Source organism: Prionailurus bengalensis, chromosome E1 (genome assembly GCF_016509475.1).
Source record: "Prionailurus bengalensis isolate Pbe53 chromosome E1, Fcat_Pben_1.1_paternal_pri, whole genome shotgun sequence".
NCBI lineage: Eukaryota > Metazoa > Chordata > Mammalia > Carnivora > Felidae > Prionailurus > Prionailurus bengalensis.
The window spans coordinates 12295177-12309625 of record NC_057347.1 but is presented as its reverse complement, the minus strand read 5'-3'; the positions used below and the strand labels follow the sequence as shown (position 1 = coordinate 12309625).

Here is a 14449-nt window from a genome sequence, read left to right as displayed (position 1 = left end):
GAAGCGGGCTCCAGGCTCTGAGCTGTCAGCACAGAGCCCGACGTGGGGCTCGAACCTCCCCCTCTCGAGATCATGACCCAAAGTGAAGTCGGATGCTGAACCGAATGAGCCACCCAGGCGCCCCTGGGCTGAGGTTTTTTACATGGACCTAGTTTTGAGCTAAATGAGCTAATGTACATTTTGGGGCAGTTGAAAGGGTTAACGGAGGGTCTCTCAGGTCATACAGGGTATGCTGTGATCTCCTTTCCCCACACAGGTCACTTTGCTCACCCGCTTTCTTGGTAAGAAGGCCCGTCGTGCCATGCGCTGGCTCCTAATTCTCTTCTCTCGATTTCAGGCAAAGTCGTGTGTGTGTCACGTCTGTGGTGTCCACCTGAACAGGCTCCACTCCTGCCTGCACTGTGTCTTCTTTGGCTGTTTCACAAAGAAACATATTCACGAGCATGCGAAGTCCAAGCGGCACAACCTGGGTAAGGCGCCTTCTGATGAGTGTCCCTGGTGTGGGGGCGGCCACTACCCGGCCTGCTGTTCCCTGAGTCGTGGCTCCCAGCTCATCCGGGGCCCTGTCTGAAGTCCTCGTGCAACTCCAGGGGCGAGTTGCTGAACAGATGAACTCAACAGGCTTATGCACCCAGCTGGCCTTGGGGCTCTCGAGTGGATGTTGATATCTGTGCCATCAGCACGGAGCCCGACGTGGGGCTCGAACCCGCCAGCCGTGAGATGGTGACCTGAGCTGAGATCAGGAGTCAGACTCTTAACCGACTGAGCCAAACAGGAGCCCTGCAATGTTAGTTATTAACGCCAGCGTGGAGTTGAGTGCTTTTTGTTGCTTCCTATGGTGGATTTTCATGGTTCTCGATAATACAGAGTCACGAAAAGGCTGACGGCACCGTGGCATCAAGATCAATTGTTTCGTGTAGTTGATGGTTCAAGCTGTCGCACATTCTGGAAATTACACGAAGCGGAGTTTTGCTCTTGGCTTTCTCTTCTGACCGTGTTCGTTAAGTGTCTCTCTCCTTTAGTATGTGTGATGTTTTCTCTTGAGTGATGGGGAGGCTCTTCGGCTGGCCTTAAGAAAGTCACTTTCACGAGGTCCAGGCCAAAGAGCTGTTACTTCACGGCGGCTCGGCATTGCCAGTTAAAGGTATTTTTAGGCCTCTTTAGGTAGTAGAAATGGAATGTAAGGACTCAGTCCTCTCTGCTGGACTTACTTGTAACTAACAACTTAGAGTGAGCCTGAGTGAAAAGGGTGCTTGGAGCTAGGGGTTCAGGTTGTGACATTGAGCTCGTTGGCCTTTTTGGAAGGAGAGCTAATGGACCTAATAGTGCTGTCATGAGCTCCATCCACAGAGGAACAAGGTAGTTTCTGATCTCTTCTTACACTGAGTAACCAGAGGCAAAAGACACGGGTCAGGACCGTGTGGATGTGATCAAACTCTGTAGTACTCACTTACTGTAGATCTTTGCTTTTACCGGTACAAATGGGGAGTAATGCTGCCGTATCTGTTCTCCGACCAGCCCCATTTAGGCGGCTCTGCTGTTATGCCCGGGCTGTGATTCCATGTGGTTAGAGGGTTATGGAGAATTGGAAGTATATTTGCACTTGAAAAAGCTATCTGAAGAATTACATTGTTACGCAGAATCGTCTACAAAAATCGCTTCAGAATGCGTTCATTTTTAACCTGATTGATATGCTCGTTCTCTACTTCTGCTGGAATGAATAAGTTTTAGAAGGCTTGCTTTCAGAAACAGAACCTTGAAATCGGAGAAAGATGCGTTTGAGTCCGTGAACGTACTGGAGATTGCACGTGTATGTGTTTGACCAAAAGCTAGAATCAGTTTCTGTGTCCAGGTGGGCAGGAGGGTGGCGGGCACAGGAGAGCGAGGCCGGAGCGGCAAAGTGCTGGAGGAGAAGGACGGGGATGGGCAGCCCCGGTCCTGCCTGGCGGTTTGGTCTCCGTTTCCCCCACTTAGGAGGTCGCACTGCTGCTCCCGCCCGTTGTCTCCAGAGCAGCTTCTAGGCTGGCGATACTCTGGTTGTCCTTTCGTACAGAGTATTTCGCAGGATGTTCCAGGGCAAAGTGATTGAGCAGTGGTATGGGGAGCGAGGGGCCTCGACTTCCTGGTGGTCCACTTCTTCTGCCTCCCAGGGGATATGTGGTTGCACGACGTTGGGACCTGAAGTTCTCATCAGGCATCCAGGTTTTAGTTGGAGTGGCACGGAGGCCTAAACTGAGTCTTGTCTGAATATGGTGGACGATGCACTCAAAAACAGAGTGTTGGTAGAGTAAGGCCATTGTCGAAGGTCTTGTGGAGGGACGGGCGAGTGTGGCATGGGACGAGGAGGGTCTGACAGCAGTCTGAGGTCCTGCCCTATCAAGTTGCCTTAATGCAGTGTGATAAATACACACTTCAGGGAAGAGAACTTCCCCTCTTTCGGGGTAGTCACTCAGCTTTGCTGGTATGCTTCCACCTGTACGGGTTGGTGTCCCAAACTGGGTGTTGGAATATTCCAGCCAGCTGTGGGGCGGGTACAGCAGAGTGAGGTGACAGACTTGGAGCTGCTTTGTGTTCGTACCTTCTAGTTTCATGCAGGTCTGGTTTTGTGCTGAGTCCAAGGGTACTTAGGTTTTGTCTGTATGAGCCACAGAGGTGTAAAAGTAATGCCTTTAGCTTTGTTCTGTGTGTGCGTGTGTCTTTCAAGAGTTAGAGCACGTGTTGGTGGGTGTGGGATATCAGTTCGCTTATGAATCGCCAGTGTTTTGCCTCCATTCTCGAGGTTACCCTGCGACCAAACAAAAAGGACCTTGCATGGTGCACGCACGGTGCTTCTGTGAGCTGATGGCTTTGGGAATTCGCAAGGAAGCCAGTGTACCCTCATCTTGACTATGAAATAATTTTCCAGGGGAGCTACCTTGATGGGAGGTGTTGCTTTGGGTTTTAAATTTTATGTTGAGGTGAAACTCACATGATGTACAATGAAGCATTTGAAAGCATACAATCCAGCGGCTTTTCGTCACTCACCAGTTGTGCGACCACCACCCCTCTGCTCTCCAACCTCGTCGTCATCTCAGAAGAATACCCCACCTCCAGGAACTAATTCTTTCCTCCCTCCAACGCCTGGCACTCGCTAATCTGCTTCTTGTCTCTCTGGATTTGCCCATTCTGAATATTTCATAACAGGAATTATACGGTATATGACCCTTTGGGTCCAGCTTCTCTCTCTTAGCATGCTTCCAGGGCTGATCCACGCCGTAGCATGTGTCAGTAGTCCGTGCGTTGTATGTTTGAGTAACACTCCATTGTGCGGACCTTCCATATTTTGCTTATCTTTGTATCCATTAATGGATATTTGGGTTGTTTCCACCTTTGGGCCCTTATGATAAGGCTGTTATAAACATCCATGTGTAAGTTTCCGTGTGGACATACGTTTACCTTTTTTTAAGATGTATACCTAGAACGGATTCGCTAGAGCGAGTTAGCGGTGTCATATGATATTTCCGTGTTGACTTTTTTGTGGAGCCACCAACCTTGCCCACAGTGGCTGCACCATTTTACGTTCCTGCCGGCAGTGCCTGAGTGTTGCTGTTTCTGCACGTGCTCACCGACACTTCTTTTCTTTCTTTTTTTAATAACTCTGGCCACCATGATGGGTGTGAAGTGGTGTCTAATTGTGGCTTTGATTTGCATTTTCCTAATGACCAGTGATGGTAAATATTTTTTCATGTGCTTCTTGGTCCTTCGTATATCTTCTTTGGAGAACTGTCTATTCAAGTCACTTGTTCATGTTTTTAATTGGGTTGAGCTGTTTGTCTCTTTGTTGTACTCTCTGAGATGTGTGTGTGTGTGTGTGTGTGTATTTTTTGGAAATACACTGTGTATTTCCAAAAAATACACACACACACACACACACACACACACACACATACACACACACACCTTGGAGATATATGTATATATCTTCTGGATAGTGAATCCTTAGCAGAGACGTGATTTGCAGATATTTTCTCCCATTCTGTGGGTTGTCTTTTCACTTTCTTAATCACATCCGTTGGTGTAGAAAGTCTAGTTTTGATGAAGTCCAACTTACCTATTTTTTTCTTTAGTTCCTTGTGTATTTGTTGTCAAACCTAAGAGTCCATTGCCAAATCTGAGGTCATGAAGACTTAGCCTCTATGTTTTCTTCTACTAGTTTTATACTTGTAGCATTTTATTGAGGTTGCTGATGCATTCGGAGTTCATTTTTGTAGATGATGTAAGGGTTGAGCTTCATTCTTTTGTTTTTGGATTTCTGGTCATCCTACCACCATTTGTTGAAAAGGTTGTTCTTCCCCCACGGAGTGGTCTTGGCACCCCAGCTGACCTCATTCATTTTACACAGTGAGTGAAGGGTGTGGAAAGGTGCCTTGAAGAAGAGCTTGTCTAGGACGAGTTGAACACACGTTGAAATGTTTAAATGCCTTCCCCAGGCTGGTAGTTGGGCTGTTGGTTGCATGCTTGGCACTTTGTTTGTTTGTTTATGTTTATTTATTTATTTTGAGACTGAGAGAGCACGTGGGGGAGAGAGAGGGGGCGAGAATCCCAAGCAGACTCTATGCTGTCTGTGCACAGCCTGACATGGGGTCAATCTCACGAAGTATGAGATCATGACCTGAGCTGAAATCAAGAGGCGGAATCTCAACTGACTGAGCCACCCAGGCACCCCTGGCATATTTTGTATCGAATGTCTCTACATTCCTGAAAATTTCTGTACCACCTCATTGTAGTCTGTCTCTGGCTTTGGTATCTCCACACCAGGAACTTTTCCCATTCAAGGAATACGAAGTGCCGAGGAGGAACCGAGCTGTCCGCAGAGCTTTGATGGGGACTTTCAAGGGATTTGTAGGAATTTTGTCAGTTTGCGGGGAGGGGCGAGGGGTAGATTGTGATTCTTAAACTGAGCCTTCGTACACCTGCTACAGAGGACTTCAGAGATCCACCACAGTATTACCGATCTGTGTCATAGTAACTTAAGGCACGGAATGTGATCAGAGTTGTGATTTATGAAGACACTACCGTATACTAGGTGTACTGTGACGTTATAAAATTACCACACAAACCTATGAGGTGTTAGTGCTGTTACTATCACCATTATACCAAAGGGGAAACTGAGGCTCAGAGAAGTGGAGTGGTCCATAAAGGTACATGGCAGAGCTAGGATTAATACCAGTTTCTGTAAATCTGTAAAGCCTCCATGCTGCATTGCCTCTCAAACATCTTGGTGAATCTCAGCCAAAAAAATTCTTCTTAACTGTTGAGTGGAGATAGTACCTTTCTTCCAGGTGCTTAAAGGACTTTATCTTACTTTCTAATGTAGTAACTAAGGGCCGGGTTCTATAGATGAGGTGGTTGAGAAAATGCGTGAGAGCAGCAGTCAGTCAGCTCTGTGGGTCAGGAAGTCAAGATTCTCTGGTTGGAGCGTATTTTACAGGTGTCCTTGAAGTGAGAGTAGGCCGGTAGCTGTTGTGTTCCTTTTTGTAATCCTGTAGGAATTCTAGATATAGTAAAACGGTTTTATGTGTCAGGTGGCCGAGAATCCTTAGGAGCTGATTGTACTCCATGAAAGTTTTCCCTTGTTTTAAATCCCACTCTTTCGGGGTGCCTGGATGGCTCAGTTGGTTGAGCGCCTGCCTGGCTTCAGCTCAGGTCATGATCTCACAGTTTGTGAGTTCAGGCCCCATGTTGGGCTCTGTGCTGACAGCTCAGAGCCTGGAGCCTGCTTCTCATTCTGTCTCCTTCTCTCTCTGCCCCTCCCCACAGGCACTCTGTCTCACTCTCTCAAATATAAATAAACATTACAAGATAAATAAATAAAATTCCCCTGTGTTTAAAAAAACCCCACTCCTTCAGAGAAAAGACAGAAGGTCCTGATACTTGAGAGTTAGGTTCTTTGTGAGATGTGGACGTTGACCCGTCTCTTGGGTTCCTCAGCCCTTCATAGGAACTTCCGGGGAAAATACACCTGCTTAGTATACACCCCACCTGCTTGGGATAGAGGCCTGAATGGGAGGGACCAATCATTTTGCAACAGGTGGGTTCTATGATTCGAGAGTAGGGAAATGGTATAAACAGTGAAATGTCTAAAACACTTAGGGGTTTCATTTGTGACCTTAAGCATTACCTGTGCATTTGTAATTAAATCGGATCTCTTCCCTCATTCTCTTTGCAGCCATAGATCTCATGTATGGAGGGATCTACTGCTTTTTGTGTCAGGACTACATATACGACAAAGACATGGAAATCATTGCCAAAGAGGAACAGCGGAAGGCTTGGAAAATGCAAGGTTTGGTTTGGCCTAGATTTGTGTGCCTGATTTGTCTCTTAGTCCTGCATCCCCTCGTGTGTCTGAAGGGCAGAACTTCCCAAGAGAAAGACCAACATCTAGGGAGAAAGTGAGTGTTAGAGAGCTAGGATCGCAGCTAGGTTTTTGCAGGTTGGGTTCTGATTTGCTCACTCCCTCCTGTAGGCGAGAGGCAGGTCAGGTGACTGGCCAGACAGGTGCGTGGGGAGGGAGCTGAACCTTCCAAGCTTCTCATCGAGGCTGGGTCTTTGTGGCAACCAGCCCGCCTCCAGGAACCCACCGAGAGTCACCTCTTTAGAACAGAAGCTGCTCCTAATGCTCACGCTCTTATCACGTGGGAGGTTACAAGAGTGTGGGGAGCTCTGTGCCAGCAACCCGGGGCAGAGACCAGTATATGTTTTCTGCTCTCACAGTGGCTATGGTACCAGCGTGGGGTTCTCCGTTGCTGTCGCTTCCCTGGCCTCACACGGGCTCTCTTCAAGGGGTGCTGTCGGGGATGGACACAAACATTACGCAGCGGTTTTCTTTATTGTTCATTGATGTATTTTTTGGTTCCTTGATTTGTTTTTCTTTCTTTAGGCAGATGCTCACAGGTTTCAATGGTAGTAGGTGTAGTTTACCCCGTGTGGCTGGTGAGCATTTCTCAACTAGTGACAGTTCTCATCACTGCTCACAAGGAGAACATATCTGTTTTACAGTTTTTGGCCTTAATTGCTCCGCCTTTTTTTTTTTTTTGAGAGAGCGAGCATGAGTGTGAGTGGGGTAGGGGCAGAGAGAGAGAGAGAGAGAGAGAGCATCCTAAGCAGGCTCCCTCCTGTCAGCACAGAGCCCGATGTGGGGCTCGGTCTCACAAACCCGGAGATCATGACCTGATCTGAAGTCAAGAGTCAGACGCTTGACTGACGGAGACAACCAGGCGCCCCCAATTGCTCTGCTTTTAAAACAACCCCATTTTTTGAGAGCGGAACAATAGAAACAGGTGCTCTCAGTGATCAGGATTGTTTCTGAAGAACAGTCTCTTTACCAACTTCCTACTCTTTTCCCTCTCAGAAATTTAGTAACGTTGCCACTAAGTCCGAATATACCATTTCTTTGACAAGGACATTTAACGCACAGGAGCTAAGAAGTGCATGTCCCAGAATAAAATCGACCTCTTCTACGTAAAGTCATTCTACAATTCCATCCGTCAATGAGATATGATATCTTTTAAAGTTTATTAAATTTTGCAGAAATTTTAGGTTGCAAGGAACAAGTACCTTTGAGTGAATCGGTATTTGCATGAAGTGTGACACTTAGTGGCATCTACGCCATTGTCTTTGGCTGTTCGACATGTATTTTCAAACGGCGAGTGCATTTTCTCCCTGTCGACTCACTCGTTCACGGGAGAGCCTTCATCTAAGTGCCAAGTGCAGCACTGCCTCCCCCCGCCCCCCGCCCCAGGGCTGATGCTACAGGCTCTCTATTCAAGGATTAAGGGCCTTGAAAAAACATCCATCTTGGCATTAGCGTGACTGTGGCATTAACTGGAGGTATTGCTTTCTTTCTCGTGGGAAACTGCTTATTCACACATTTTCTAAAAGAAACTCCTTTTAAGTGTTCTTTTTAGCCCATTGCAATATAATATGGTTCTAGAAAGACCTCGTGTTATGGGATGCCCCGCTTTGAAATACAACCCGATTAAGTATTCTATCACCATCACTTTTATTTATAAACACACTTGATGAAACTTGAGCTCATGGCGCCTGGAACTGTCTTCCATCCGCTTAGGCGTTGGGGAGAAGTTTTCAACTTGGGAACCAACCAAACGGGAGCTTGAACTGCTGAAACACAACCCGAAAAGGCGAAAGATCACCTCTAACTGCACCATAGGTAGGTGGGCGAGTGTTTGGAGCAGCCGGTCGTCTGTCCTCGCTGCCAGTGAGGCTTGCTTCTCTGGGTTTAACAATAGATGTAAACAGGTGGGCCTCATAGTACAGCTCTCTGTAAACCTGTGTATAACTCATTCCATCAATTGCCCTCCACCCCCAACTACTTCTGGAGCATCTGTCCTCTGTGGGGGGCTGCAGTAGGCCTAACGTGCCTAATGGTGATGGGCGGAAATGGTCCCTGCCCCGTGGCCCTGATGGTCTCTCCTGGGAAAAGATTCAAGTTTATTCTGACCAAGTGGAGGCTGTACATAATCTTCAGTGAGAGAGAAAAGGATGTGTGTGAGATGGTTCTCTGGGCTTTCTAAGACTTCAAGAATACATTTTAGAAACTTTTTAATAGGTTTTGTTTGTTAGGCTCCTTTCTGACCTTTCCCATCGTTCTGGAATATTTGTGAGCAGTTCTATCAAAATATAACGGCTGAAGTGAGGGGTAGGGTGATAGTCAACATTCTTCAGGACAGTTCCCGTAAAAGTGGCATAAAAATTGGAAAATACTGCATTTCTTTTTGCCTCTTGAATGAATGCATGAAAGGCAACGAGCATGTACATGTAAAGGGAGGCACAGCAGTGCCATTGGGGTTCAGTGGGACTTATAGTTCAGTGCCCGTCAGCCCTGCTGTCCTGTCTGCCTCCTACCCAGGTCTGCGGGGGCTGATCAACCTTGGAAACACGTGCTTCATGAACTGCATCGTCCAGGCTCTCACCCACACGCCGCTCCTGCGGGACTTCTTCCTCTCCGACAGGCACCGGTGTGAAATGCAGAGCCCCAGCTCGTGTCTGGTGTGCGAGATGTCCTCGCTTTTTCAGGAGGTGAGCGCCGTTGACTCTGGCAGCGTAACATTTCTGTCACCACTTGTGTTCTCCCTTTAAAAAAAAAAAATAAGGCTGACGGAATAAAGGGAAGCAGATTTCTGAAACCTCACACAGCGAGTATTTAACATATGCGCTTGCTATGGAACATCGCCCTTTTCCAAAGGGAACTGTTAGGTGGGGACCGGAGGCATCACTTCGAGGCACACTGCTGGCTGGGAGGATGTGAAAGAGCCCTTGGAAAGGGGCATAGCCGGTGGAAGACATTTGCCTGTAAATACTGTGGCATCTCACGCTTCCCTCCTCTGGGGGACGGGTCTGCTGTCCCGATTCACAGCAGCGCACGTAGGCGCGCACACCGCTTCCCTCCTTTGTTCTCGAGGAGAGTGGACCTTCTGTTCCCTTGCCAGACCTGAGTGTGCTTCACCAGAACGTCTCTGTCGTCGGGTTCTGTCCTGTTGGGATCCTAGGCTGCTCCCAGGTCGTGCCTGTCCTTGTCTCCCTGACCATCGCTTAGAGCGTGACAGGGCTCAGGCCTGGGCTCAGGTATCCTTGAGCTGGATGCTGTGCACCTAGTGGCCAAAAAGCGTGCCTGGGCTGAAGTTGCTCGGCCGCCCCATTGGTTGTCGACAGGACCCGGATGTACTTCGGGGTCCGGCAGAGGAGCCTCGTCTGTTTCTGTCGGTACCTTTGCTGCAGCATTTCATTCCCACTCAGCAGCTGCCCCCCTGGTTTGCCTACCGGGCGCTCCTAATTCCTCATTTTGGCTTATCTGTAGAAAACGGAAGGGAGAGGACGGATTCAAAAAGTCCAGTGAGTCCAGAGAAAAATGCAGTTTGCAAAATAAACACAGTGGGGGAGTAAACTGGAACCATTTTTTGTCAGAGTAGCCGTAAGAAGTTCTAGGCGGTTGTTAATTATTTTTTTTATCGTGTGTGCTTTGTGTTCAGAGGATGATGTTTATTCCTGACAGGTTTTTTTTTTTTTTTTTCCCCATTTCCTTCTCTGTGTGTGTGTGTCTGAGCAGTTTTACTCTGGGCACCGGTCCCCCCACATCCCGTACAAGCTGCTGCACCTGGTGTGGACCCACGCCCGGCACCTGGCGGGGTACGAGCAGCAGGACGCCCACGAATTCCTCATCGCGGCGCTGGACGTCCTGCACCGGCACTGCAAAGGTGGGGGGCCTGCTCCGGCTCCCGGCGACCCGGTGGGGTTTTCATCTCCCGTAAGAAACAGCCGTTAATAACCTCAAAGAGGTTCTTCACAGTTTGTTTCTAAGGGCGGAGGAAACGTTCTGGGTGCCGTCTTCTGACCTTGCTGGGGTGGAAGAGCGTGGCAGCGGGCCTGTAAAAATGCTTCAGACGCCATCAAAACCGGCTCCCTCCCGTCACGGGTCTCCAGAAGGACTGGTCATTGCTCTGACACAGCCAGACAGCTCAGAACACAAACCAGACCTTCACACTTGGCAGTTTCCCTGACCCTGAGTCACGTTCATTTTTGGGTCCAGCCAAGGGCTTTTTCAGATCTCTCTTAGGAGCTCCCTGGATCTTGGCTTCTGTCTCACAGCCCAGCCCCAGAGGGTCACAGCCTCCCCAGGGTCTCAGATGTGTGTGGGGTTTGAGAGTTTGGGGAAGGGGACAGCGGACAGGAGATTAGGACCGAATAACACGCCGCCGAATAACAGCAGGCTGGTGTTCCTCTTTGCTGGGTGCAGAGTGAGGTCAGGAGTTTCTGTTCCTGACGCGTTCCCACGCGGTGCTGATGCGGCCCGTTCAGGTAGCACGCCCCGGTGTAGCTGGAGTGTGCCGGGGTAACCTGTGGCCTCCCGGCTGGTACAGCTGGTGGTAAGGGATTCCTGACTGGCTCTTTTTCTTTTCCGTGGATTCTGTTAAAGAGCAGAGTCCACTTTTTCCAGGTCTTGTTGAACGGCCTCCTACGGCTCCTTCCCAGCCTCTCTCCGGTCACTGAGCTGCTCTCACAAATGCCCTGTGTTGTCTCACATTACAACTTAGAGGCAAGCCAAACCTGAAATAAGGCGGCTTGTTCCGATCAGCTGTCCGCGGCTCTGGGTTCTGGCTTTCTTGTGTACTTAATTTGTTTTCTCCTGAAAGACACACACACGATCCTTTCAGTGCTTGCCTGGGAAGCCTAATAAACAGTGCTTCGTGGCTCGGGTAGGGTTTGGTTTCCCAGCACGAAGTACAGCGTACACACAGAAAAGAGCCACTGTGTAAGATTATTAAATTATTATTCCAAGCATTTGAGGATAATCAGGAAACTTCTGTAACCAGCATTAGTCTACCCTGAAAATCAACTGCTTGACCATGCACTGGTGTTAAAACAACGTTTGTGTGACGAAAACACAATACGGTGATTGTGATCCCGTGCTCTGACGTGATTCCATTTCACATGTCAAAAGAAACGTCCGGCTCTTCTCGTTAGAAGCACGGTCATCAGAATTCTCCTTCAGCCTTACTAGGTCACAGCACACAGGAAGGCCCGTTAGCCAGGCCTGCCATGCCCTTGACTGTGTTCTTTTGTGTGGTTATGACCATCCGGTGTCTTTTGGCTTATTTTCCTCTGTGTCTTCTTGCTGTCAAAAGACGTAATGCGCATCCTTTATTCCTGTGTAATAATTTAACCTTTTTGATATATAATATATATATAGATAGGCACAAATAGTCTATCCCCATGGTCTAGTTGAATGAAAGTTCCATGGTATGTATTTACAGTATTTCTTAATGTGTACCGTGCTCCATCACGTAAGCTTGGTACCCCTGTATGTGCACACACACATCGAAGTAGAGAGGATGGGAATAGTACTTATCTCGGTCCAACCGATCGGAAGGAGGAAAGCAGAGCTGTTCTTGAGGTTCCGGAGAGCAGGAGCTGACGAGAAGAGCAGAGACTGGCAGGAGTGCTGCCCAGGGACTTCCTGAAGTCAGGGCCCCGGGCAGGACTAGCGCAGGGAAGGGGGGGCTTCCCTGGGCTCGCCACAGGCACAGTCCACCGGGCCATGCCACCGCGAAACTCTTTGGTCATTCCATACGTGGAAACGGGAATCCGTGAGTCTCCCCAGCTGTTGGGCATTAGATACATTTTGGTGCCAAGGTAGAAGCCAAGCAGATCTTAGGGAGTGGAGACAAGGAAGAGAATTGAGAATAAGCCAGCCGGGTTGTTTCCTCTCTTCCCGCCAAGTCTCCCTCTTTGAAGTATCTTCCTGTGCCCTTTCGAAAGCGTCGGCACTTCTGGCTTCCTCACGCCTCTGTAGGCGAATGGCCTTGCCCCTTGGGTCGTGGCTCCTGGAAACGTGCGGACTCTGGGGGCACAGCTGCAGATCACACAGCTGCGGTCTTTCCCCAGGTGATGACAACGGGAAGAAGGCCAACAACCCCAACCACTGCAACTGCATCATAGACCAGATCTTCACGGGCGGACTGCAGTCGGACGTCACCTGCCAAGTCTGCCAGTAAGTGCGAGGCGTCCCGCACTGCACCGAGAGTTCTTCTGGAACACGGAAAGCTGTCGGGGCCGTGCCGGCCAGACCGTGATGTGGGACCCCAGGGCCTGTCGGTGAGGCCGACTTTACTCTGGGTGCTGCTTGTTGAACATCGTGGCACATGTTTAGCCGCCGAAACTGCTGTGCTCTGCACGGTTTTTAAAAGTTTTACACTTAGAGGGGCGCCTGAGTGGTTCAGTTGGTTAAGCGTGACTGTTGGTTTCAGGTCAGGATCTCGTGGTTCATGAGTTGGAGCCCCATGTCGGCCTCCGCGCGGACAGCGTGGGGCTTGCTTGGGATTCTTTCTCCCCCCACACCCACCCCGCCCCTTCTGTGTGTGCGTGCACGCATGCATACTCTCTCTCTCAAACTTAAAAAGTTTTATATTTAAAGCTAAAAGTTGGTGCCACCACAGCGCCTTTTTTGGTGATGTGCGGATAAATACAATGTTTGGTGGGGCACGTGGGTGGCTCAGTCGGTTAAGCATCTGACTTCGGCTCATGTCCTGATCTCACAGTTCGTGAGTTCAGGTCCCGTGTTGGGCTCTTGCTGTCAGCGCAGAGCCCGCTTCGGATCCTCCGCCCCCTCCCTTCCCCTTCCCTGCTCACACTCCTTCAAAAATAAACAAACATTAAAAGAGAAAAAAAAGAACGTTTGGTCCTTATAGAGGAGCATCTGCAGCAGCAAGCAGATGTGAAGCAGATTCTGTTATTTTTTTAGATTGATAATTTTGATTTGATACTTTTTACTTTTGTGGAACATACAATTCTCGAAATTTATAATTTTTTTTTCAAGTTTTTATTTAAATTCTAGTTAGTTAACACGTATGGTAAAATAGGCTTCAGATACAGAATTCAGTGATTCATCACTTAACACATAGCACCCCGTGCTCATCCCAACAGTTGCCTCCTTAGTTAATACCCATCCCCCATCTAGCCCACCCCCCATCCCCACCCACCTCCCTCCAATGCTCAGTTCTCTACAGTTAAGTCTCTTGTGGTTTCCTTCCCTTTCTCTTTTGTTTTCCCCCTTCCCCTACGCTCCTCTGTTTTGTTTCTCAGATTCTACATAGGGGTGAAATCATAGGGTATTTGTCTTTCTCTGGCTGGCTTATTTCGCTTAGCGTCATACTCTCTAGCTGCATCCATGTCATTACAGATGCCAAGATTTCATTCTTTCTCATGGCTGGGTCATATGCCATTGTAGAAGGAGAGGTTCAGTGTAAGCAGCCAAGTCACCAGATGTGTTGAGATAAAATGGCTCCAGTAGAGAAGATGCGCATTAGCAGGTCGTCCAGAGCAGGGTCCCCAGGGACCAGTGGCCCTTTGTGCTGAGGCCACCTTTGTTCTTGTGTCCCCCCCCCTCCCCCATCTCTGCTCTCCGGTGTCCCTGACACCAGGAGCTGAATAAGAGCCCTGCCTTCCGGGGGGGGGCTGGGGCGCACACGGCAGATCCTTGGCACACGTGCTCCAGAGTGGGTTGCTTTTCATTTTACGGTTTCCTTTTCCATTTTCTCCAGAGTAGTGGCCCTGATTCTTTACAGCTGGAGCCTCTGCTTGGCATGCAGAGCTTTTATTTCCAGGAGCTTCAAGAAGGCACTGACTGGCGAGGTTGCAGGAACCCTCCCTTTCGACCTCAGCTCATGCTCCTGGGTTTTTGTTTTTTTTTTCAGTTTTTTAAAAAACCCTAGTCATGATCCGTTAAAATTATTTCAGAACCTATGGGATTACCACTTGCACTGTGTATAGGATGGACTAGATACCAGAAGGGGAACAGTTTGCCTGTTACGAACCCCGTTTTCTGTGACACAGCTTGTGTCATCGTGGGCCATTGCTCTAAGCAGTATTTAGACTCACAGTTTTTCCTTCTTTT

General features: G+C 48.8%; 1 protein-coding gene across 1 annotated transcript in view; it reads left to right on the top strand.

Annotated features, from left to right (window-relative positions):
- USP22 (ubiquitin specific peptidase 22) overlaps positions 1–14449 on the top strand; it is a 43072-nt gene that overhangs the window by 18141 nt on the left and 10482 nt on the right. Inside the window, exons 2-7 of the mRNA XM_043583355.1 lie at positions 338–470; positions 6209–6322; positions 8108–8209; positions 8909–9078; positions 10106–10253; positions 12442–12547. Coding sequence (XP_043439290.1) covers positions 338–470; positions 6209–6322; positions 8108–8209; positions 8909–9078; positions 10106–10253; positions 12442–12547 — 773 coding nt within the window. The remainder of the gene's footprint in view (positions 1–337; positions 471–6208; positions 6323–8107; positions 8210–8908; positions 9079–10105; positions 10254–12441; positions 12548–14449) is intronic.